Source organism: Heterodontus francisci, chromosome 20 (genome assembly GCF_036365525.1).
Source record: "Heterodontus francisci isolate sHetFra1 chromosome 20, sHetFra1.hap1, whole genome shotgun sequence".
In the NCBI taxonomy this organism is placed as follows: Eukaryota; Metazoa; Chordata; class Chondrichthyes; order Heterodontiformes; family Heterodontidae; genus Heterodontus; species Heterodontus francisci.
Genome location: NC_090390.1, coordinates 24778314 through 24803002, shown reverse-complemented (window position 1 = coordinate 24803002; position 24689 = coordinate 24778314). Strand labels below are relative to the sequence as shown.

The 24689-nt window shown below is 44.1% G+C and overlaps 1 protein-coding gene across 6 annotated transcripts in view; it reads right to left on the bottom strand.

Annotated features, from left to right (window-relative positions):
* Positions 1-6757: 6757 nt before the first annotated feature.
* Positions 6758-24689, bottom strand: part of rhobtb1 (Rho related BTB domain containing 1) — a 120410-nt gene continuing 102478 nt past the window's right edge. For all 6 annotated transcript variants that reach the window (XM_068052447.1, XM_068052446.1, XM_068052445.1 and 3 more), the window contains 4 exons: positions 16007-16157; positions 13508-13596; positions 11235-11340; positions 6758-8861 (listed from right to left, as the gene is read on the bottom strand). In XM_068052447.1, coding sequence (XP_067908548.1) covers positions 8695-8861; positions 11235-11340; positions 13508-13596; positions 16007-16157 — 513 coding nt within the window. In that variant the 3' untranslated portion in view covers positions 6758-8694. The remainder of the gene's footprint in view (positions 8862-11234; positions 11341-13507; positions 13597-16006; positions 16158-24689) is intronic.

Sequence of the window (24689 nt, the reverse complement as noted above, 5' to 3'; positions counted from 1 at the left end):
AATTGTGGCATTACTTAACTGGGAGCCAATGTAGGTCACTGAGCACAGGGATGATGGGTGAATGGGACTTGATGCGAGTTGGGATATGGGCAGCAAAGTTTTGGATGACAAGTTTGTGGAAGATGGGAGGCTATCCAGGAGCATGTTGGAATAATTAAGTCTAGAGGTAATTGAAGTAAGGAGTTGCACTTTCAGAGAGCCGGTGCAGACACGATGGGCTGAATGGCCTCCTTCTGCACTGTAACGATTCTGTGTTTCACAGTAACAGTGAGCTGAGGCGATGGTGAAGTCGAGTGATTTTACAGAGGTGTAAATAAGGAGTTTTTGTGACAGTTCAAATATGTGGGTTAGAAGCTCATGTGACACCAAGTTTGCGAACAGTCTGGTTCAGCCTCAGACAGTTGCCAAGGAGAGGGAAAGAGTCAGTAACTAGGGAATAGTGGTTGTGGTGGGGACCGAAGACAATGGTTTCAGTCTTCCCAATATTTAGGTGGTGGAAATTCCTGCTCATCCAGTACTGGATGCCAGACAAACAGTCTGACAATTTAGAGGCAGTGGAGGAGTAGAGAGATATGGTGGTGGGATAGAGCTGGGTGTCATGAGCATACATGTGGAACCTGAAGCTGTGTTTTTGGATAATGTCACCAAGGGGCAGCATGTAGTTGAGAAATAGGAGGAGGTCAAGGATAAATCCTTGGGGGACACCAGAGTTAACAGTGCAGGAGTGGGAAGAGAAGCTATTGCAGGAGATTCTCTAGCTACAGTTGGATAGATAAGAATGAGGCAAGTGCAGTCACACCCAGCTGGCCAACAGGAGGTAGTGTACACACATACAGTACTGTACTAGAGTCCTGACACTGATAATTTTATATTTTTTATATAAATACTGTATATTTTATAATAATTAATCACTCAGGACCTTCCTGGTCTCTGCATCTCAGCTGCTCACTGGATAAACTTGCAGCAAGTATTTCAACCTGTAAAGCAGGAGTCTGGGTAATGTATAATATTTTCTGAGTTTTCGGGCAATTGCTGTGTTTATTTTAAGCAATACAGCTACTGGTATAGTGTGGCACAACCTGTCTGGGCACAACTCCATGGGTTTCTATTTAACTTGTGACCAAACAATCACTGATTTCGTGGCTCCAAGCTTCATCTTTTTAAACAACCTTTCAAGTCCAATTACAGTTGTTGTTGCTTATCTGCAAAAACTGAAAAAGTGAAAAACTGATTCGGAATCGGAAGGTAGGTAAAGTGAACATTCTGGTGGTCGGGTCTGGCTCGGCTCGGGTCGGGCTTGGGGAAAAATGGAAGGACTCTGGCCAGGTCGGGCTCGGGTCCACTGTGGTTCTGTTGGGTTTTTTTTCCTGACCTGAGCAGGCCTTCCAGGATTTTGACCCAGCGACAGTGAAGGAACGGCAATATAGTTCCAAGTCAGGAAGGTCTGTGACTTGGAGGGATACTTGCAGGTGGTGGTGTTCCCATGCATTTGCTGCCCTTGTCCTTCCAGTTGGTAGAAGTCGCGGGTTTGGAAGGTGCTGTCTAAGGAGCCTTGGTGCGTTGCTGCAGTGCATCTTGTAGATGGTACACACTGCTGCCACTGTGCTTCAGTGGTGAAGGGAGTGAATGCTTGTGGATGAGGTGCCAATCAAGCGGGCTGCTTTGTCCTGGATGGTGTCGAGCTTCTTGAGTGTTGTTGGAGTCGCACCCATCCAGGCAAGTGGAAAGTATTCCATCACACTCCTGACTTGTGCCTTGTAGATGGTGGACAGACTTTGGGGAGTCAGGAGGTGAGTTACTTGCCACAGGATTCCTAGCCTCTGACATGATCTTGTAGTCACGGTATTTATATGGCTACTCCAGTTCAGTTTCTGGTCAATGGTAGCCCCGAGGATGTTGATAGTGGGGGATTCAGCGATGGTAATGCCTTTGAATGTCAAGGGGAGATGGTTAGATTCTCTCTTGTTGGAGATGGTCATTGCCTGGCACTTGAGTGGCGCAAATGGACTCACCACTTATCAACCTAAACCTGGATATTATCCAGGTTTTGCTGCATTTCTATACGGACTGCTTCAGTATCTGAGGATTCGCGAATGGTGCTGAACATTGTGCAATCATCAGCCAACATTCCCACTTATGAACTTATGATTGAAGGAAGATGGTTGGGCCTAGGACACTACCCTGAGGAACTCCTGCAGTGAAGTCCTGGAGCTCAGATGATTGACCTCCAACAACCACAACAATCTTCATTTGCGCTAGGTATGACTCCAACCAGTGGAGAGTTTTCCCCGATTCCCATTGACCTCAGTTTTGCTAGGCTCCTTGATGCCATACACGGTCAAATGCTGCCTTGATGTCAAGGGCAGTCACTCTCACCTCACCTCTTGAGTTCAGCTCTTTTGTCCATGTTTGAACCAAGGCTGTAATGAGGTCAGGAGCTGACTGGCCCTGGCGGAACCCAAACTGAGCGTCACTGAGCAGGTTATTGCTAAGCAAGTGCTGCTTGATGGCACTGTTGAAGACACCTTCCATCACTTTACTGATGATAGAGAGTAGGCTGATGGGGCGGTAATTGGCCAGATTGGATTTGCCCTGTTTTTTGTGTACAGGACATACCTGGGCAATTTTCCACATTGCTGTGTAGATGCCAGTGTTGTAGCTGTACTGGAACAGCTTGGCTAGGGGTGCAGCGAGTTCTGGAGCACTGGTCTTCAGTACTATTGCCGGAATATTGTCAGGGCCCATAGCTTTTGCAGTATCCAGTGCCTTCAGTCGTTTCTTGATACCACATGGAGTGAATCGAATTGGCTTAAGTCTGGCATCTGTGATGCTGGGGACTTCAGGAGGAGGCCGAGATGGATCATCAACTTGGCATTTCTGGCTGAAGATTGTTGCAAATGCTTCAGCCTTATTTTTATTTAGAGATACAGCACTGAAACAGGCCTTTCGGCCCACCAAGTCGGTGCTGACCAACAACCGCCCATTTGGATTAACCCTCCAGTTAGTTGTTTAATTGTCCATCACCATTCACGGCTGGATGTGGCAGGATTGCAGAGCTTAGATCTGATCCGTTGGTTATGGGATCGCTTAGCTCTGTCTATCGCATGCTGCTTACGCAGTTTGGCACGCAGATAGTCCTGTGTTGTGGCTTCACCAGGTTGACACCATATTTTGAGTTATGCCTGGTGCTGCTCCTAGCATGCCCTCCTGCACTCTTCATTGAACCAGAGTTGGTCTCCTGGCTTGATGGTAATGGTAAAGTGGGGGATATGCCGGGCTATGAGGTTACAGATTGTGGTTGAGTACAATTCTGCTGCTGCTGATGGCCCACAGCGCCTCATGGATGCCCAGTTTTGCATTGCTAGAGCTGTTCGAAATCTATCCCATTTAGCACGGTGATAGTGCCACACAACACGATGGAGGGTATCCTCAACGTGAAGGCGGGACTTTGTCTCCACAAGGACTGTGCAGTGGTCACTCCTACCAATAGTCATGGACAGAAGCATCTGCAGCACGCAGATTGGTGAGGACGAGGTCAAGTATGTTTTTCCCTCATGTTGGTTCCCCCAGCACCTGCCGCAGACCCCGTCTAGCAGCTATGTCCTTTAGGACTCGGCCAGCTCAGTCAATAGTGGTGCTACCGAGCCACTCTCGCTATCAAGACAGCATTTGACCAACTGTGGCATCAAGGAGCCCTAGCAAAATTTAAGTCAATTGGAATCAGGGGGAAAACTCTCCACTGGTTGGAATCATACCTAGCACAAAGAAAGATGGTTGTGGTTGTTGGAGGTCAATCATCTCAGCCCCAGGACATTGAAGCAGGATATCCTCAGGGTAGTGTCCTAGGTCCAAACATCTTCAGCTCCTTCATTAATGATCATCCCTCCAACATAAGATCAGAGTGGGGATGTTCGCTGATGCAGTGTTCAGTACCATTTGCAACTCTTCAGATACTGAAGCAGTCTGCAAATCATTCAGGCTTGGACTGATAAGTGGCAAGTAACATGCGTGCCACACAAGTGCCAGCAATGACCATCCGCAACGAGAGAATCTAAACCATCTCACCTTGACATTCCACAGCATTACCATCGCTGAATCCCCCACCATCAACATCCTGGGGGTAACCATTCACCAGAAACTTAACTGGACCAGCCATATAATTACAGTAGCTGCAACAGCAGGACAGAGGCTTGGGAATTCTGCAGTAAGCAACTCACCTCGTGACTCCCAACTGCTTGTCCACCATCTCCAAGTCAGGGGTGTGATGGAATACTCTCCACTTGCCTGGATAAATGCAGCTCCAACAACACAAGAAGCTTGACACCATCCAAGACAAAGCAACCCGCTTCATTGCACTCTATCCATCATATTAAGCATTCATTCCCTCCTCCACTGCTGCACAGTGGCAGCAGTGTGTACCATCTACAAGATGCACTGCAGCAACTCATCATTCTCTTTTGACAGCACATTACAAACCAGCAATCTCTACCACCTAGATGGGCAAAGGCAGTAGGCACATGGGAAAACCACCACCTGAAGTTCACCTGCAAGTCACACAGCATCCTGACTTGGAACTATATCACCGTTCCTTCAGTCACTGGATCAAAATCCTGGAACTCCCTTCCTAACAGCACTCGGGGTGTACCAACACCAGATGAATTGCAGTTCAAGCAGGCGGCTCACCACCACCTTCTCAAGGGCAGTCAGGGATGGGCAATAAATGCTGGCCTTGCCAATAATGCTCGCATTCTAAAAAGATAAAAAGAAACCTCCTCCAGCCCGACAACACTATAGACCTTTGTGCTCCTCTAATTCTGATTTCATGTGCATCCCCAATTTTAAATTATTTTGTCAGCTGTCTAGGACGTAAGCTCTGGAGTTCCCTCCCTAAACCTCTCCATCTCTGTAACTCTCTCTTGCTTTACGATGCTCCTTAAAAACCTACCTTTTTGACCAAGTCTTTGGGCACCTGTTCTAATACCTCCTTATATGGCTGTGTCAAATTTTGTTTCGTGCTCCTGTGAAGCACCTTGGGCTGTTTTTACTATTTTAACATCCTGCAAAAATGCAACCTGTCGATTTGTAATGATGGTGACGTTGTGGACTGTTTTACATTTGTATTTTGTACCAATAATGCTGTGAAATTTATTTGCTGGCTCTCAAGTCTCATCGAGAATTTGCTATTTATCAAGCTGCTGATCTGAGTATCTGTCTTGTAAGATTTTGTAATTCAACTGTTGCTTTATGACCCATGTGAATATTTATTTTGTTTTCAGAAGCATAGTTTTTTTTTTTAAGTCTGCAGGGTATTGTCAGTTCACTGTACATCATATTTTGCTTACTTTGAATGTCCCCTCAGTTTTAACCTACCCGTTCCTGAAAGTGCAGACTTTCTGCTGGGGCAATGATCCTATGGAAGTCAAAGACCCTCTGCTGCCTAGCGCGAAAGAACATTTTTTTATTGAAGTCAGACAGTGAGTGTCAGACAAGGCTATTTGACTGTGGGGGTATCAACTGAGCCTGACTCTAACTAACCTTTCCTCTCCCTTAAGCCAAACAGAGTCCTCCTTGACTATAGCATCTAACTCAGCAAAGACCAAAGATCAAATCTGGGACTGTATCAATCAGTTCCACTGTTTCTGGGACAGTTTCCATTGCTTTCTATTTCCTAATCTATGAAGTTGGTAGTGTTTCTTGGTTGTTGTGGAGAGATGTGAGATCCTGAAACCCAGAGTGTTAGAATGGTTTGTGTGTGGTGTTGCTGGGAACTTTGAGAGTCTATGGTCCACTATTTTTTTTAATAAGGGACCCGAAGGGGGGGCAGTTTTAAAGACTGGTATGGTATATTCACACAACTTTTTTTGTCCGTGAGGGAAGTGATTAAAATTACAAAGAATCCAACAGAGGCCCTTTCTGTTGTCTCAGGTCAAACCAGTGCCATAGCACTATTTGGAGAGAAGAGTTATCCTGGCCTACATTTTTCCTTCAATCAACTCTGCCAAAAACAGATTACACCTGTTAGCTCATTGTTTGTGACCTTGATGTGCATATATTGGCTGCTGTGTTTCTGTACACTACAACAGTGACAACACTTCAAAAGTATTTCATTGACTAAATGTCAGCAACACTTCCAATCACCTTTCCAACCACCCCCCTCCCCACTGAGTCATCAATTAATGAAATACCCAATTCCCGAGAAAGCAATTTGTAAAATAATGAACTTTAACCCCCCCCACCTTCAGAACATTTGACACTCAACCCCTTCCCAACATCCCCACAACCAATAAAAAAGATTTTCCCTGTTCCCCCCAACCCTGCCCTGTTAATTTCACTCCTTCCCTCTCCCCACCTGTGTCTCACCTCGGAACTCTGTACGGAGTTGTGAAGATGTGCGAGTTGCGGCTGGCGGCCATAACATGGGCGTGGGACAGCTGCCAAGTCCAGGTCAGTTAATTAGCATTTGATTTTAATTCATTTTAACATTCTTTGAGATATCCTCCAAGTCACAAAAGGCATGTTCTTATTTTTAAACTGGTATATTTTACACAATTATTTCTAACAGATTATGCTAACTAATTACAAAGTATTTGCCTGTTTACTTATAGACCCTGTAAAAATTCATTTTTTCAAGTCAGAGAACTTACAGAACAAATGCTACTTTTGTGGAATATGTTATATTGTATATAGTATGGAATCTACAATTAAAAAAGAAAAAACAGACTAATCTTTTGAAAAAAAGTGTTAATTCACGTTATAATGCAGTCACAACATTTATTTAATTTTATTGATGCATAGAATGAAAGGTAATGAGCACAAAGATAGAAGGCTAAAGAAACTGCAACCAAGTGAACCAGCCACTTGGTGTCAGGAGCCGATAGTCACAATAGATTGATGTTACGTTATGTACCAAAATATAATTACATGCAGAAAACTTTTGGCAAAAATAGGATTGAACGCAACTTTAGTACATTGATTAAATAAAAACAGAAAATTCTGGAAATAGCAGATCAGGTAGCATCTGTGGAGAGAGAAACACAGGGCTGAATTTTACCAGCCCCTCAATGTCGGGGATGGTGATGGGGTGTGGGGGGCCCGTAAAATACTCCCGACGTCAGGAAGGCCCTGCCGCATTTTAGCAGCAGTGGCGAGGCCTCGGTGTGGCCCCGCCCGCCCCCGCCACCAAGCGGCAGTGCCTCCATTTAAATATGAAAATGAATTAAAATCAAATGCTAATTTACTGACCTGGTCCTGGCAGCTGTCCCATGCCGATCTTATGGCCGCTGGCTGCAACTCGCGCACCTTCAGAACTCTGTATGGAGTTCTGAGGCGAGACACCGGCGGGGAGGGGGGAGCAGGGAAAACCTTTTCTATTGGTTGTGGGGATATTGGGAAGGGGTTGAGGGTCAAATGTTCTGAAGGTGGGGGGGGGGTTAAAGTTCATTATTTTACAAATTGCTTTCTTGGTGGGAATTGGTTAATTTATTAATTGATAACCCGGAGGGTGGGGGGGGGGGGGGGGGGGGCTGCTGCTGGAAAGGCGATTGGAAACGTTGCTGACATTTTCTTTGTTACATCTGGGTGCCGGCACCTTTAAAAATTTTAATGAACCTGAAGGGCTTGAAGCCCTTTAAAAATGACACCGGAGCCTGAGTGGGGCGTCGGACGCTGTTGCCTCTCTGCTCCCCCCCTCCATTTAAATGAGACCCGATACGAAACTTTGTGGGGGCTCAGTGGCAGCGCTCGTGTTGGAAGGCTGCCGCGTTCAAAGCGCGCCACCGCAATGTGTGGCGCGCTAATAAAATTCAGCCCACATTTAACATTTCAGATCAATGACCTGACAGGTTTCTGATGTAAGGTCATCGACCTGAAATGTTAACTGTATTTTTCTCTCTCCACAGATGCTGCCTGACCTGCAGAGTATTTCCAACATTTTCTGTTTTTATTTCAGATTTCCAGCATCCACAGTATTTTGCTTTTGTATTAGTACATTACTTGCCCACTGCTCAAAATAATCCAATTCAATCTCTAACACTTCAAAACTTTACAGTTAAATAACACATATCTTCAGTTTTATTTTTGTAAGCTAACATTTAGGGTATACAGTAACTGTGCAGTAATAATAACTATAGTGTGATAAAACAGTGCCACTGGAAAGATACATATAGAGAGCACCAAACTGCTCCTAGTTACTTCTGTGTGTTTAGGTCCATATAGAAGTTAATTACCTCCTTTTATGGATTAGTTACTAAGCCCTTCTATTTATACAAGTTTCCTAAAAACTAAATTACTTTTTTTGAGTCTACTTTGGTTAGAACAAAGTTATATAGCCAACACTGGTACAAAAATAATTAAATATTTTATTTTGAATTAAAACACAACAGTGGCAATTCTTTGCACAACAAAAGAAATGTCACTGTTGACAGTTAATCTATATTAAAAGTATTTTAAACCAATCTAGAGGCACCAAACAGGGACCAGTTTGTTACAGCAAGCATTTTTTTTTTGGACAAGAGGGTTGTGCTTCAAATGTAACAATAATTGTTTAAATACACATGGCAGATTATCCCAAGACAGTCAGCCTTTCTTTTTTTTTATACAGTAAATGGAGTTAAGACAAATACGTTTGTGGGTTTTTAATCTACCTAATAATGCACAGGATGTTCTGGCTGATTGCTAGAGTTTCTCTCGGAGGTTTTAGGCAACTGCAGAATGGTGCCAGAAACACCACCTGCGTTTTGAGTGATGCTTGTGAAGAGCAACTTCATCCTTCTCACGTTCCTTTTTCACTCGCTGGTAATGGTCTTCTTCTTTAAGGTACCACACAGGTGGCCAACGGTGCTTTTCAAAATACTCTTGGTTTTCTAGTAATTAAAACAATGCGTAAATCGATTTAAATGATTAACAAAAACACAAGTTTTTAATCAAGCTAATGAGAAAGAAAACTATAGGAAGAACTTTAAATAGTGTAAACACAAGAAATGCTGGAACCACTCAGCAGGTCTGGCAGCATCTGTGGAAAGAGAAGCAGAGTTAACGTTTCGGGTCAGTGATCCTTCATCGGAACAGCATCCGCAGTATTTTGCTTTTATTTAAATAGTGTAAACCTTTACAACTTTTACACAGAAGAATTACTGAAAATGAGAGCATTGCTGTCAGTCTAAATAATCCAGGTTGAACAACACTGTTGTAAACACGACCTCTGCCACCTAGAAGGATAGGACAGCAGATGCATGGGAACACCACCACCTCCAAGTTCCCCTCCAAGCCACACACCATCCTGACTTGGAATTATATCACCATTCCTTCACTGTCACTGGGTCAAAATCCTGGAATTCCTTTCCTAACAGCACTGTTAGTGCACCATCACCCCAAGGACTTCAGTGGTTCAAGAAGGCAGCTCACCACCTTCTTACAGGCAATTAAGGATGGGCAATAAATGCTGGCCTAGCCTGTGATGCCCACATCCCCAGAGTGAATAAAAAAAATCCTGCAAGGTAATAAACTTAGAATTGTAAATTAATTTCAGTGCAGGAAATGACCATTCGGCCTATTGTGTCAATGCTGGTTCCCTGCAAGAGCAACACAGCTAGTCCCACTCGCCAGTCCTTTCCCCATATCCCTGAAAATCTTCTTTCTTCAGGTGCTTATCCAATTCCCTTTTGAAGGCCACAATTGAAGCTGACTGCACCACACTCTCAGGCAGTGCATTCTAGACCCTAACCACTTGCTGTGTAAAAACTGATGAAAATTGAATACAATCAAGTTGTTTCAGTGCCATTAACTATAGAGTACTGTTAATTCAGTCAATTCTTGCTCAAAAATTGAATTACGCAATAGTACAAATTAAGCAAGTTTAATGAATTAGGACAGGAGGCTTTTTTGTTGCACGATTTCAATTCAAAGTAGTAGGTATTCAAATGAAGTAATTTTGAACGGCAAGGATTAGACCATATCTGCTGTTGGTCCACTAGTGAAGGAGACAGTTGACTTCTGCAGTTGAATTTACAGAAAACAATTAAATCCAGTAAACCAATACACCAAGTCTATAGTGTACATTAGATTTTAAAAATAACACAAAACAGATCATCTCCAACATAACTGAAGGTGCATAACATGATTCTTTGCAGGTGCCTCAGGCACCTTCAGCTTCCATGTAGTTCAAACTTTTATTCAAATAAACATGAACCCAGTACAGAAAGATACAGCTGCCAGCTTTTCCAAAAGAATCTTTTCTATTTACTGTTTAACAGTAAGAGCATGGGTAAAAGGTAAAGTAAACAGTCACTCAAATTATTGTCGAAGGCCATTAAAACAAATGTTACATGAAGGTAATACCTGTCCACTGGATTTTACAGTGAAGTTGTGGCTTTGTGTGGGAATTTTGAAACATTTATAAGCTGCGTGCTATTAGTTATGATGTGAATTACCTCAAATACGCTGAAGATATTGTTATCATATTTAACAGAACTTCTTCCCTCCTCTTATTGTGAACCATCCCTTAGCTGAGGCAGCAAGCAGCAGACTGGATTTGCACCCTCTGCCAGAGTTGCTCAAGCCTGATGCAACAAGGTGCGAGTGCAAGTGAGGCGCCCAGAATAACTAACTCACCACAGCATACGTGTATGCAACAGTACTTGAGGGGTCAGGAAATGGTTAAAGTGGAAGTGGGTGGGCATTATGGAGAAAAGTCTGAAGCAGATGTGTGGGAGTCAATAGCTATGGACTATTCTGGGATATCCTACCACTCTATGACTACTGTGCTGTCATTGTGCTGCAGGTAGGTTTATGTAATTCTTGAAGCTCTGATGCCCACATATTCTGTGAATGTTACATGTACATCAAGATACTGGGAAGTGAAATGGTTAAACAATTTCAGTCATTCCGTATTAGTGAACAGTCCCAGGTAAGGTATAGCACATACTAGATGCAGCATAAAGATCCCAGCTAGGCTGGTCCAACATTGTGTCAACCTAACCTCAGGTGTGCTGCAACAAGCTTAAATAATCGTCCATGTTGTAACACTCTGACATCAGCCATTGTCTTGGTTCTCAGTCAGAATTTTGAACTATAGCCTTTGCCATTTAGTTATTTGTTTTATATTGTCTAAACAATTTTTTAAAATTCAAATACAGGCACCAGAGTTGGAAGAAGGGATTGCCAAACCACTGCATTACCATGTCTCCGAAATTTAATTGATGATATGAGTAAACCAGAGTAAATATTTAGTTTCTTACCAGGAGATATTGCCTTTATCTCTTTCCTGAACTTGCAGCAAACACTGTTGTAGCTCGTGCAGATGTGATGAAAACACCAAGCTGCCAGTTGATGTGCATTATGAAACTACAAGTATAGAGGGTGCAGAAAAAGAGGTTAAGATTAGCTATAATATGTGTAATATATAGGAGACCTGTATAAAAGTGCCTCATTATGCTTATATCAGAAACATGAAAGGCCTGTAATTGTCACAGATGAATTACAGGAGCTTTTCTATAAATGATGGTCACCCACCACCATGCCCGCGCCCCCACCCCACCCCCCCCCCGGTCTGCTGCATATGTGGAACTAGAGTGGTGAACAGCAACGGTAAAACCGTAATCTGTAAATGTCAATGAGCGAGCCAGAAATTTCAAACAAACACTATGACAACTGAGCTGACAGGCCAATAGGAAAAAGCCCTAGTTCACTCAGCCGATGTCACTGTGTGGAGAGTTAGAACAACAATTTGCAGGTCATATGTGTGATTAACAAAATTAGACAATGCAAGAACATATACACTGCATTTGCAATGGCATTCTCTACAAAAAAAGGGAACACGGGCCAATTGTACTTAGAAAAAATATTTGCAATGATTTTGCTCTGAGAAATGGGTCAATGTGTTATTCGAAAATAAACTTAGCATTCACATGTTAGAAAAATATCACTATAAAGCACTGGAACAGTTTAACTGCAAAGGAACTTAACTGCCGCAGGATAAATATGAATGATGTCTTTCTACAGTTACCACTCATTGCAGAACTTGTTCTACAACACATTTCAAAGCACAGCTGCACAATAAACAGAACACTGGGTCTCTGCCAATGACCAATGTGTGCTCTTTCACTCGTGGAAAACTGCTATTGTTCTTCCATTTGCTCTGACTGCTGTTAAAGATCGTACCTTGAAAACTGGTCAGTTGCCTCATCATCTGAAGTGTGGCAAGGGAGGGCCTCCACCCAGCAGCTGCCCCCAAATCCCAAGGACAGGAACACTGACATAAAAGGAGTAGGCGCCCATGCAATGTGCTGTGTTTCTTGGGCATCTGCCTCTGAGGAATGGGGGGGGTGGATTGGGGTGGAGGGAGAGTGGGGGGCTGAAATAATCAGGCTGTACTTTGCCACTCTGTCAGATGCAGGCAGGCTATAACTTTCTTCTAAGTTTTAAAAATTCTTCAGGTGTTTTGTTTTCACTTTGTTTGTGGTAATCGATCACTCTTAGAGTCTGACATTGGACAATCACATTGCAGGCCCCACTTACACCTCATGTGTGGCATCATGCAGCTATACTAAAGACTGGGCCCAGAATTGGAGGAACTGACAAAGCTTCTACTGGATGACAGTCCCATTTCTTCCAATAACATCAAACTAGGAGAGTGGGGGAACTAGGGTGGGTAGTGTGATGAGCCAGCTCCTTCTCATCCATGGAGATTTTGCACCAAATTGAATGGAATAGACATATGCCCAAGATTCCTCCCCGCCACCCAGATTTTGTGATTTAAAAAAAAACACAAAGGAAATTTGGGGCTCTGATGCTTGCGAGCTTTTTTTTATTTCACACATTTAATGTAATTGTTGCAACACACTGGCCCTGTCATTCTGCAGGGTTCCCCTGGCAAGAGCTTCCAGAATCCCTCAAGAATATCAAGGCTGCTCTCACTAAAGGAACATGCAATTATTAAAAGGAAAGGACTTACATTTATATACTGCTTTACAGGACTTTAAGACGTCCCAAAACAATTTACAGCCAATAAAATACACTTGAGGTGCAATCTCTGTTGCAGTGTAGGAAATGAGGCAGCCAATTTGTGCACAGCAAGGTCCCATAAACAATGAGATAATGATGTTTAGTGATGTTGGTTGAGGGATAAATATTAGCCAGGGGACTGTGGAGAATTCCCTGCTCTACTTCGAAATAGTGCCATGGGATCTTTTACATTATCTGAGGGTGGCAAAGAGGGCCTCACTTTAACATCTCATCTGAAAGATGGCATCTCCAACAGTGCAGCACTCCCTCAGTACTGCACCTCGCTCTTGATATGACAGAGCAATGCACCCATTGCCAACAAATTCCATTTAGGGTTCTTCATTTTGCCATCTAATTGTACAAAGAAACAGGCCAGTAAAAGATTGTTAAAGTTAAACTTGTATTGTAAATGTTTTCTTCCTGGTTTGCGTACCAATTCATGAGGCATTTATGCTAGCTGTTAGCCTAAAGTTTATTAATGTACATCATCACTAAGGAAATGACCTACTTGGGCAAGTTCCAGGTACATCAACACTTCTCCATCAATATCAACACCTTCTTTAACTGCTTTCAACAACTCTTGCACAGCATATTGTTCTGTAAAGGAGCAATGTACACAATTAAGTAACAAGGAAATGGAAAACAAACACAAAATTACTCAAATCAAGATTAAATACAATATACCTGAATTTCTTTCATCAAAATAATCTGGAATACTTCCATCTGGCACATAATATTAAGGAAGTCATTTGGTTATAAAATGTTCCCAAATCCCTCGTGATGAATGGTGAGGAGCTAAGACCAAATAGAAGCTGGTCTTATCTGCTCTACCCTCAAAAGCATTCAACTTTCCAAATCACTGGCACATGATATAGTAACATGACTTCAGTTGTGTCTGGTGAAAAGGTTATGATCTTGTAATGTTCTAAAATAACCCATTATTACATGGGTGGAATTAACATTTGCTGGGGGTAATTCTGCCTTTGGACGATAGTGTAAAATGGACAGTATTGGATCATTTCCAGTGACTTCAAAATTCAGTGTCGGAATTACTCCCGCTGCATTTCAATATTCTGATGAAACAAAAAAGTGAGGGCCACTATACCATGTAAATTCAGCTTGGGAGCAAAATGTGCTCTATCATGGGGCAAAAACTGTGTGCCAAGTGCCTGCGAATCACAAAAGGCGTTAGTGAAAGGTTCACAAAAAAATTGCTAGGAAGAATAACGAAACCACCTACTCCTTCGAAAGTAAGAGTCTAAGTGGGGTAAAAGTGCAAAGGGATGTAGGGTTACAGATTTATAAATAAAAACTGGCAACACAGATTAACAAAGCCATAAAAATGCAAACAAAGCACTGGGTTCATTTCTAGAGGAGTAGAATTCAAAAGCAGAGAAGTTATGTGGTATTTCTGTGGGATCTTGGCAAGATCATACTTAAAAGTACTGCGCACAGTTCTGGTGTCCACATTATGAAAAGGATAGAGGCACTGGAGAAAAAAACATTTATATGAATGATACCAAGAAAGACTGAACAGGCTGGGGCTCTTTTCTTTAGAAAAGAGAAGACTGTGAGGTGACCTGATAGAGGTGTTTAAAAATTATGAAGAGGTTCAATTGGGTAGATGCAGAGAAGGTACTTGCTACTACTTGTGGAGAGTCCAAAACTAGGGGTCGATAGTCACTAATAAAGAATTCAGGAGAAAACCTCCATAATCAGAGTGTTGAGAAGGTGGAACTCACTACCAAAAAGAGTTGTTCAGACAAATAACATAGATGCATTTAAGGAAAAGCTAGATAAATACATGAGAAAGGAATAGAAGGACATGCTGATATTATTAGATGAAATAAAATGGGAGAAGGCTTGTGTGGAACGTAAACACCAAATGGCCTGTTTCTGTGCTCCAAATTCTATGGTATTCTGAAGCATAACTCAGTGTCCACTGACAATGCTTTAGAGTTAAGGTTGCTGAATTAGAGGTTATGCTATTGCAAGTGGGGTGTTGGGGTCGGGTACACCAGGCCATTCAAACAATCTGGAAAGACACAGTTATAAGGGGCTGAGTTTTATCCAGCCCTTGGAGATGGGCTGGGAGGTGGCGGGGGGGGGGGGGGGCAGACAAAATGGCATGGGGTGGCATCAGGCAGCGTGCCCAACATTGTCCTGCCCCCATGCCATTTTGTCTGTGGCAGACACAGTGGCAGATGGGAGGTCCACAGGAAGGCCAATTAAGCCACTTAAGTGCCCCATTAAGGGACACAAAGGGCACCTCTCACCTCAACTGGCATTTAGCCAATATTGGAGGGGCCCACAGTCGTGTGGAGATATCACCAGGTGAGAACTGGCGGCCTCCTAGCAAGCTCAGAGAAGGGATCCCTCCTCTAGGGGCAATCCATGGCCCCCAATGGCGATGGCTGTCCCCACAAGACCACCTCCCCACCCTCACCAATCACCCCCCGCCACTGGGGCCTGCTTGACTAGCGCCAGTGACCCCAACTCCACTTACCTTGGTCCCAGGGCCTACTCCATCTTTGCTGATCCAGGCCTTCTGCAGTACCAGCTCCCAGTGGTGCTGCTGATACTGCTCAGATTGGCCAGCAGCTCTTGGGATGGAATCTTATCCCTTAAAAGGTACAACATCCCCAAAGGCATGCAGTTAATTGCCTGCCCATCGTTGAATTCAGCCAAGGGTACAATAGAAGGCTAAGGCAGGGTTGCCCTTTCTGTCCAGACCATTGCTGAAGTAAAATCCAGCCCAAGGCATTCTATTCACCAGAGAACACTCTCCTGTGTTATACTTTACAGATGAAATAAGCTGATCCTAGACCTCTGTTGTCTTGCATTAACAACTGGTCACACAACCAGAGCAATATTATTTCCTTAAATTTTTGAGATATTTTTCGCAATATTTTACTAAACACAGGGTACTAATTAATTTCTTTAGAAAACTATGATTATTTCTTTCCTGATGTGTTACACAGCTTCATGACCTTTCTCTAGCACTGACCTGTCAGAGCCACAAAACGTGGAAGGCACAGCCTGTTTGCCAGGGCAATCAACTCAATTGGATCAAGCTTTGAATTGAATGAGAATTGGCTGGTGTACAGGTATTCCAGAACTACTTGCATGCAAGCCTTGCTCGTGATGGGAAAGTAGACCTGTAAGTAAAGACAAAGTACTATTATATGACCAAGCCTTGTTCACAAATGCAGTATAATATATTCATGCTTAATAAAAAAATGCATACATGCAATTCAGTGCCAAAAACGTGAATTAAAACCACTTTAATCTAAATTTGGATGGTTATGACAAGAGACTATCATAAAGCTAGTCTGCTCCTTGAAACATTTAGTATTCCTGCTTTATCACATTCACCGAATTGATTTCATTTGATACAATAAAAATGTAATTATCAATGTTTGCAAACAGTCGTTAAGAAAAAGGAAGTTAGGAACTGCCATTCATCATTCAGGACCATAAATCTTGCAAGCAGGCAGAGGAGACAGATCCTATGCATATGGTTGCGATGATGGAGAACTACACATATCTGTAACAATTTGCAGTGAGTTTCTCATGGCATGCAAAATGCCCCAGAAAGTGACAGTAAAGGAAACTTCTGTGGCAGTACAGGAAACATCTGTGGCAAAAACAGGAAAAGACCCTAAGGACATAGGTGGCTCCTAGAGCAGCAGCTACCAATGCTTCAACAGCTGTTTTAGAAACAGAGAGAAATTTACGGCACAGAAGGAAACCATTTTGGCCCAACGTGTCTGTGCCAGCTGAAAGAGTTATCCAGCTGAATCCCACCTTCCAGCACTTGATCCATAGTCCTGTAGATTGCGGAAACTCAAGTGTACATTCAAGTGTTTTTTTTTTTAAATGCGATGAGGCTTTCTACCTGTACCACCCTTTAAGACAGTGAGTTCCAGATCCCCACCACCCTCTGGGTGAAAAGAATTACTCCTCAACTCCCCTCTAATCGTTCTACCAATTACATTAAATCTATGCAGCCTGGTTATTAACTTCTCTAATAAGGGAAATAAGTCCTTCCTATTCACTCTATCTAGGCCCCTCATATACACCTCAAATAAATCTCCCCTCAGCCTCCTCTGTTCCAAAGAAAACAACCCAGGCCTATCAAAACTTTCCTCATAGCTAAAATTCTCTATCCCTGGCAACATCCTTAGAAATCTCCTCTGTATCCTCCCTAGTGCGATTACATCCTTCCTGTAATGTGGTGACCAGAACTGTACACTGTGCTCTAGCTGCAGTCAAACTGGTGTTTTATACAGTTCTAGCATAACCTCCCTGCTCTTATACTCTATACCTCAGCCAATAAAGGAAAGTATTCCATATGCCTTCTTGACTTGACCACCTTATCTACTTATCCTGCTACCTTCAGGGATCTGTGGGCATGCACTCCAAGGCCCCTCTGTTCCTCTCACATCTCAGAATCCTACCATTAATTGTGTTGTAAGAAATGGCTGTCTAAACCTTAAAAAAATTGTAAGAAATTAATTGCATCTTATAGAAATAGCTTTTTCTCTCCTTCTCTTATTAAGAAAGATTCTATAACAGGCAGCCAGCACAGTGTAGACTTGCTATCTTTGCCAAGGACTTGACTCGAGCACAGGCTCTGAAACAAGACGTTCCTAAAGCTGATAAGATGGAGCCTTGTACCCTCACTAGACATGTATCCGACAGAAGTTTACAAACGATACCAAGCACAAGATAAGGTGAAAGGTGACTTCGGGGGACAGAGTGATGGCCTGGGAGGCATTTACTTTAAGTACCTGTCCCTGATGATTGGGCAACTGGAATTGAACAAGTGGTTGACACAGGGTAAACTACTAGCCCCTAGAAATAAAATATATAAACAGGTGCTCAGGAGGGAAATAGTAAGTCTTGTTCAGGCAGGCGAGAATAGCTTCTAACACTTTGATTAGCTCAGGAAGACTGAGGACTCTGAGGACCGAAGAGACCACCAACACGTTGCCTGCTTCAGCCATCAGGGAGACTGCGAACACCATTCTGTCCTACTGTATGATCTGGATTCGGTAATCCATTCGACCAGTTACAAGTTGTATGCCTTTTCTGTCTATTTAACTTACTTTTTACAATTTATATAAACGACTTAGATGAAGGGACCGAAGGTATGGTTGCTAAATTTGCTGATGACACAAAGATAGGTAGGAAAGTAACTTGTGAAGAGGACAGAAGGGGGCTACAAAGGGATATAGATAGGGTAAGTGAGTGGGCAAAGACCTGGCAAATGGAGTATAATGTGAGAAAGTAGGAAATTGTCCACTCTGGCAGGAAGAATAAAAAAGCATTTCATCTAAATGGTGAGAGATTGCAGAGCTCTGAGCTGCAGAGGGATCTGGGTGTCCTAGTGCATGAATCGCAAAAGGTTAGTATGCAGGTACAGCATGTAATTAGGAAAGCTAATAGAATCTTATTGTTCATCGCGAGGGGAATTGAATACAAAAGTAGGGAGGTTATGCTTCAGCTACACAGGGCATTGGTGAGATCACATCTGGAGTACTGTGTACAGTACTGCTCTCCTTATTTAAGGAAGGATGTAAATTTGTTGGAGGCAGCAGAGAGAAGGTTTACTAGACTAATATCTGGAATGGGCGGGCTGTCTTACGAGGAAAGATTGGACAGGCTAGACTTGTATCCACTGGAATTTAGAAGAGTAAGAGGCGACTTGATTGAAACATACAAGATCCTGAGGGGTCTTGACAGGATGGATGTGGAAAAGATGTTTCCCCTTGTGGGAGAATCTCGAACTAGGGGTCACAGTTTAAAAATAAGGGTCACCCATTTCAGACAGAGATGAGGAGAAATTTTTTCTCTTAGAGGGTCGTGAGTCTTTGGAATTGTCTTCCTCAAAAGGCAGTGGAAGCAGAGACTTTGAATATTTTTTAAGGCAAAGGTAGATAGATTCTTGATAAGCAAGGGGGTGGAAGGTTATCGGGGGTAGGTGGAAATGTGGAGTAATTAGTTCAGGCATGAACTTATTGAATGGCGGAGCAGGCTCAAAGGGCCGAGTGGCCTACTCCTGCTCCTAATTCGTATGCATCATCATATTTAAACTGTTGCTTCTTAATAAACTACTTTAAAAAAGCACTTATGACTTCAACCCCCACCCCCCCCCACCCCACTTTTTTGGGTATCTGTGACTCCCAAATTTAGGTCTTACAATGCCTTATTTGCCTTCCCCAAATACATTACCTCACAGTTCTCCTGGTTGGCTTCCATTTGCCACTTTTCTGCCCACCTGATGAGCCCAGTGATATCTTCCTGCAGTCTTCCTCACCATCAACAGTGCAGCCAATTTTTGTATCATAGGCAAACGTCTTAATCACATTCCCTACATGTAAGTCTAAATCATTGATATATACAACGAAAAGCAAAGGACCCAATACTGAGCCCTGCGGAACCCCGCTGGAAACTCATCAACCATTACCCTTTGCTTTTTACCAGGGAGCCAACTTTAGATCCAATTTGCCACTTTCCCTTGGACCTCAAGAGCTTTAAATTTTCTGATCAGTATGTCATGTGGGACCTTGTCAAAATCCAAGTAGACTACATATAAAGCACTACCCTCATCAATCCTCCTCATTAGACCTCAAAAAATTCAATCATGTTAGTCAGACACAATCTTCCCTTAACAAATCCATGCTGACTATCCTGGATTAATCCATGCCTTTCTAGATGACAATTTATACTGTCGCAGAATATTTTTCCAATAATTTTTCCACCATCAAGGTTAGGCTGACTGGCTTGAAATTACTTGGTCTATCCCTTCCTTTTTTAAACAGCTATACAATGATAGCATAATATATAAAAGAATAATACTGCCTGCTGCTCCTGAACATGGGAGGAGTGCATGGCCAGGTCGCTTAATGACCCCACAGATTGGCGCACAGGCATTGTGTTGCTGAGGACCTGTCACCACTGAGACATGCAGCTGCTAATAAATAGGAGCAGATGACATTGACCATATAGGACAGCAGTGCCTTATCTCACTCTCTTTTGTCCTTGCAGGAGAAATGGGCACACAATGCCCAGAAGAGGACCCTAACGGGAGCAGGTGTCCCCTACATTCAAGTGATAATACCCATGGAGGAAGCAGGGATGAAGATAGCCAGGGTCATGGACTAGGACTGTTTTCACAGTAGAAGACACAAGTTCCATACCAGAAATAGGCAGTAACCCAGGGGCTAAAAAGAGTGAGGTGATTAAGGAAATTAACATCAGCCGAGAAAAAGTATTGGAAAAACTTAAGGGACTAAAATCAGACAAATCCCCGGGACCAGACGGCCTACATCCTAGAGTTCTAAAAGACATAGCTGCAGAGATAGTGGATGCGCTGGCTATGATTTTCCAGAATTCCTTAGATTCAGGAATGGTCCCGTCAGACTGGAAGTTGGCGAATGTTACACCTCATTTCAAAAGATAACTACAGGCCAGTTAGCCTAACATCAGTCATTGAGATGATGTTGGAAGCTATTATTTAAAAAGTCCTAACAAATGCACTTGGAAAAGCATAGTACAATTAGAACAAGTCAGCATGGTTTTACGAAAGGGAAATCCTGTTTGATAAATTTATTAGCGTTTTTTGAGGATGTAACTAGTAGGGTAGATAAAGGGGAACCAGTGGATGTAGTATACCTAGATTTTCAAAAGGCATTCCATAACATGCCACATAAAAGACTAATAGGCAAGATAAGGGCTCATTGTGTTGAGGGCAATATATTAACGTGGATAGAGGAATTGGTTAACAGACAGGAAGCAGAGTGTGGGCATAAATGGGGCATTTTCAAGTTGGCAGGCAGTGAATAGTGGGGTGCCACAAGGATCAGTGTGGGGCTCAGCTATTTTACACTATATTAATGACTTGGATAAAAAGAGAGAGTAATGTATCTAAGTTTGCTGATGATACAAAGCTTGGTGTGAGGAGGACAGAGAGAGGCCTCAGAGATATAGACAGGTTAAGTAAGTGGGCCACAAGGTGGCAAATGGAGTAAAATGTAGTGAAGTGTGAAGTTGTTCACTTCGTAAAAATAGAAAAGCAGAATATTTTTTAAGAGGTGTGAAACTGGTAAGTGTTGATGTTCAGGGAGACTTGGGTGTACTCGTACAAGGTGCGCACAAAATTAACATGTAGGTGCAGCAGGCAAATGGCATGTTGGCCTTTACTGCAAGGGGACTGGAGTACAGGAATAGAAAAATCTTACTAAAATTGTACAGGGCTTGGTGAGACCGGACCTAGAATACGGTGTATAGTTTTGGTCTCCACATTTAAGAAAGGATATACTTGCATTGGAAGCGGTGCAACGAAGATTTACTAAATTGGTCCCTGGGATGAGGGGGTTGTCCTATGATGAGGCGTTGAGTAAATCAGGCCTATATTCTCTGGAGTTTAGAAGAATGAGAGGCGATCTATTTGAGACATACAAGATTCTGAAAGATCTGGATAGATCAGAAGCTGAGAGATTGTTTCCGCTGGTCGGGGAATCTAGAACGCGGGGGCAGAGTCTCAGAATAAGGGGCTGATCATTCAGGACTGAGATGAGAAATTACTACACTCAAAGGGTTGTGAATCTTTGGAATTCTCTACCCCAGGGGTTGTGGATGCTCCATCGTTGAATACATTTAAGGCTGAGATAGATAGATCTTTGGTCTCGCAGGGAATCAAGGGATATGGTGAGCAGGCAGGAAAGTGGAATTGAAGCCCAAGATCAGCCATGATCATATTGAATGGCAGAGCAGGCTCGATGGGCCATACGGTCTACCTCTGCTCCTATTTCTTGTGTTGGGAGGAAGTTGGCCTTGGCAAACTGGGAACTGGTGGTGGAGATGGTGAATACAGAGTCAATGCGCTCATCAAGAAGGTGCATCCACGGACACCCTCTCAAGTAGCAGCCCAAGAGCAGCAGTAAGAAACAGAAGAGGCACCGTTACACCTTACAAGCACACCCTCCACCAGCACCTTCGTGGGTCATTGCACGCAGTTAGAATGTGACACTGGGAGGGCAGCATAGCACTAGTGGGCAGGAAGAGGTGCTAGAGGCAAATGTTGGCAGTCCCCCTCAGCTGGGCACAGATGTACGGCCTCAGGAGTCACAAGAAAGGAAGCTCTACTTAGAACAGCAGCAACAGATGTGCTTCCATATACTCGAGTTCCCTGACATAGTGCAGGGTCAAGGTCAGAGGATAGAGGAGCCCATCCAGTTTATGCGTGCCACAACGGCTCAGGGTTGTGCGCATATGAGCTCCTTCATTGAAAAAGTGACCAATCTTGTGGAGAACCATATGCTGCAGCACTTGGGAGTGTATGCAGGAAATGTGCACTGACGTCCACAGGATGCATGCCACACAGTGCTGCCTGGACCTGTCAGTGGATCTGGTGCTCCCCTCCAGGCATCCGGTGCCAAGGACTGAGGCTATCACGGAGAAGAATGAGGGCACCTTCACATCCTCCGCCTCCTTGGCTCCTCTGATAGTGGCCTCTGTGCAGTGAGTAGCTCACCTCCTGACTTCCCAAAGCCTGTCCACCATCTACAAGGCACAAGTCATTTGCCTGGATGGGTGCAGCTCCAACGCTTAAGAAGCGTGACATGATCCAGGACAAAGCAGCCCGCTTGATCAGCACCTTATCCACCACCTTCAACATTCACTCCCTCCCCCACCGACACACAGTGGCAGCAGTGTGTACCATCTACAAGATGCGCTGCAGCAACTCATCAAGCCTCCTTCAACAGCACCTTCCAAAACCGTGACCTCTAGAAGGACAAGGACAGCAGACCCATGGGAACACCACCATCTGCAAGTTCCCCTCCAAGTCACACATCATCCTGACTTAGATCTATATTGCTGTTCCTTCACTGTTGCTGGGTCAAAAACCTGGAACTCCCTCCCTAACAGCCTTGTGGGTGTACCTACACCAGATGGGCTGCAGAAGTTCAAGAAGGCAGCTCACTCCCATCTTTTCAAAGGCAATAAATGCTGGCCTTACCAATGATGCTCACATCCCATAAAAGAATTTTTAAAAAGCCTCTGTACAGCAGGGCCAAGTAATGGAGACTGCCCCTGTAATGATGCAGGTTCAGCAGCCTCAGGAAATGCCCCTATGGGCACCTTCACGAGGAGGACAACCACCACATGCTTCTCAGCCACAAGCAGAGACACGAGCAGGCTGCCTCCACCTCCTCCAAGCCACAACTTGAGCACTGCATAGCAGGCAGAGTGCGGAGGCCAATGCATCATGTGGAGCACTGACTGGATCACTGGGGTCCTTCTCACTGTCTCTATGCACTATTTCCCTTTCTTATCACTATGTAAAACAATGACATTTCAAGCCAAACATCGGAGTCCCCTTTTATTGTAGGTTTGACAAGAAAAGTGTTTATGAGATGGTGAAGGAGATCAAGGGTTCCTCCACAGTGAGGGATAAGCCTCTGGGCAGATGTGTGCGCTTCAATGGCAGTCAGACTTTAGATGTTTCAAGCTGCATCTTGATTAGATGTGTTGGTACCTCAGACTGACTTCCATACCTTGCTGTTCATCCTGGTCAGAGGGGCTCGGTTGAATCGTTCCCGAATCAAATTATCCCCAACGTTCATGGCATCCTGACAAGATCTTCGCACCCTGCGTCGTGCCCAGCCACCTCCTTGTGTAGCCTGGGCACCTCTGTGTTCTGCATCCTCCCCCTCCTGCTCCTCCTCCTCCAATGAGCCATCTGGTTCTAGGGCCTCACAGTCTCTACAAGGTCCACACCTCTCTAGAGGGCCATGGAGGGCCCAGCAGACCACCACAATGACCGAGACCCTTACAGGAGTGTATTAGAGGGTGCCACCCCACTGGTCCAAGTACTGACACTGCATCCTCAGAAGCCCAGTGGTTGCCTTGGTGAGCAGATGGCTGTGGTCGCATCCCCTCTGTGCCTCTGACTGGGGCTCTTGTAGAGTGGAGAGTAGCCACCTGTTCAAGGAATAACCATTGTCCCCTAGGATCCATCCACAAACTTTGGTGGGGGTGGAGTCAAGATCTGTGGCAGCCTGGACTGCTGGAGAATGAAGCAGTCATAGCAGCTGCCAGGAAAGCAAGGGCACACATGGAGAAAGCTCTTGTTGTGGTCGCAAACCAGCTGAATATTGAGGGAATAGAGGCCCTTCCTGTTGATGAATGTGACTGGCTGGTCACTGGGTGTCTTGATGGCCACATGGTTGCAATTGATGCCCAGCATCTGGGGCAATCCAGCGAGGGCAGCGAAACCCAATGCCCTCTGTGGCTGCGAGGGCTTATCTGTCATGAAATTAATGTATTGTTCAGCTCTGGCATCTAGGGCATTAGATACCTGGGGGAATGACCCCTATGTTCTTCCTGCCCCTCGTCCCTCTTCCCTGCCCTCCTGATGCCCAGGGCTATGCCCTTCTTGCCACTGGGCCCAACGTCTGACAGACATGCCCCCATTGCCAGCTGCTGCTTTCCTTGCTAGTTGCTCAAATGTCCTTGGCTGCCTTGCCCCCTGTTCTTCTACCATCACGATGCCAGGAGGGTGACAACCCCCTGCACTGCCCGAGTGCTTGCTGCCCACTCTTCCTGGCACATCTTCAGCACCAGGTGGACCCGTTTGTCAATGGCCAAGTCCTCTCTGTGCCATTTAATGGACTGGGATA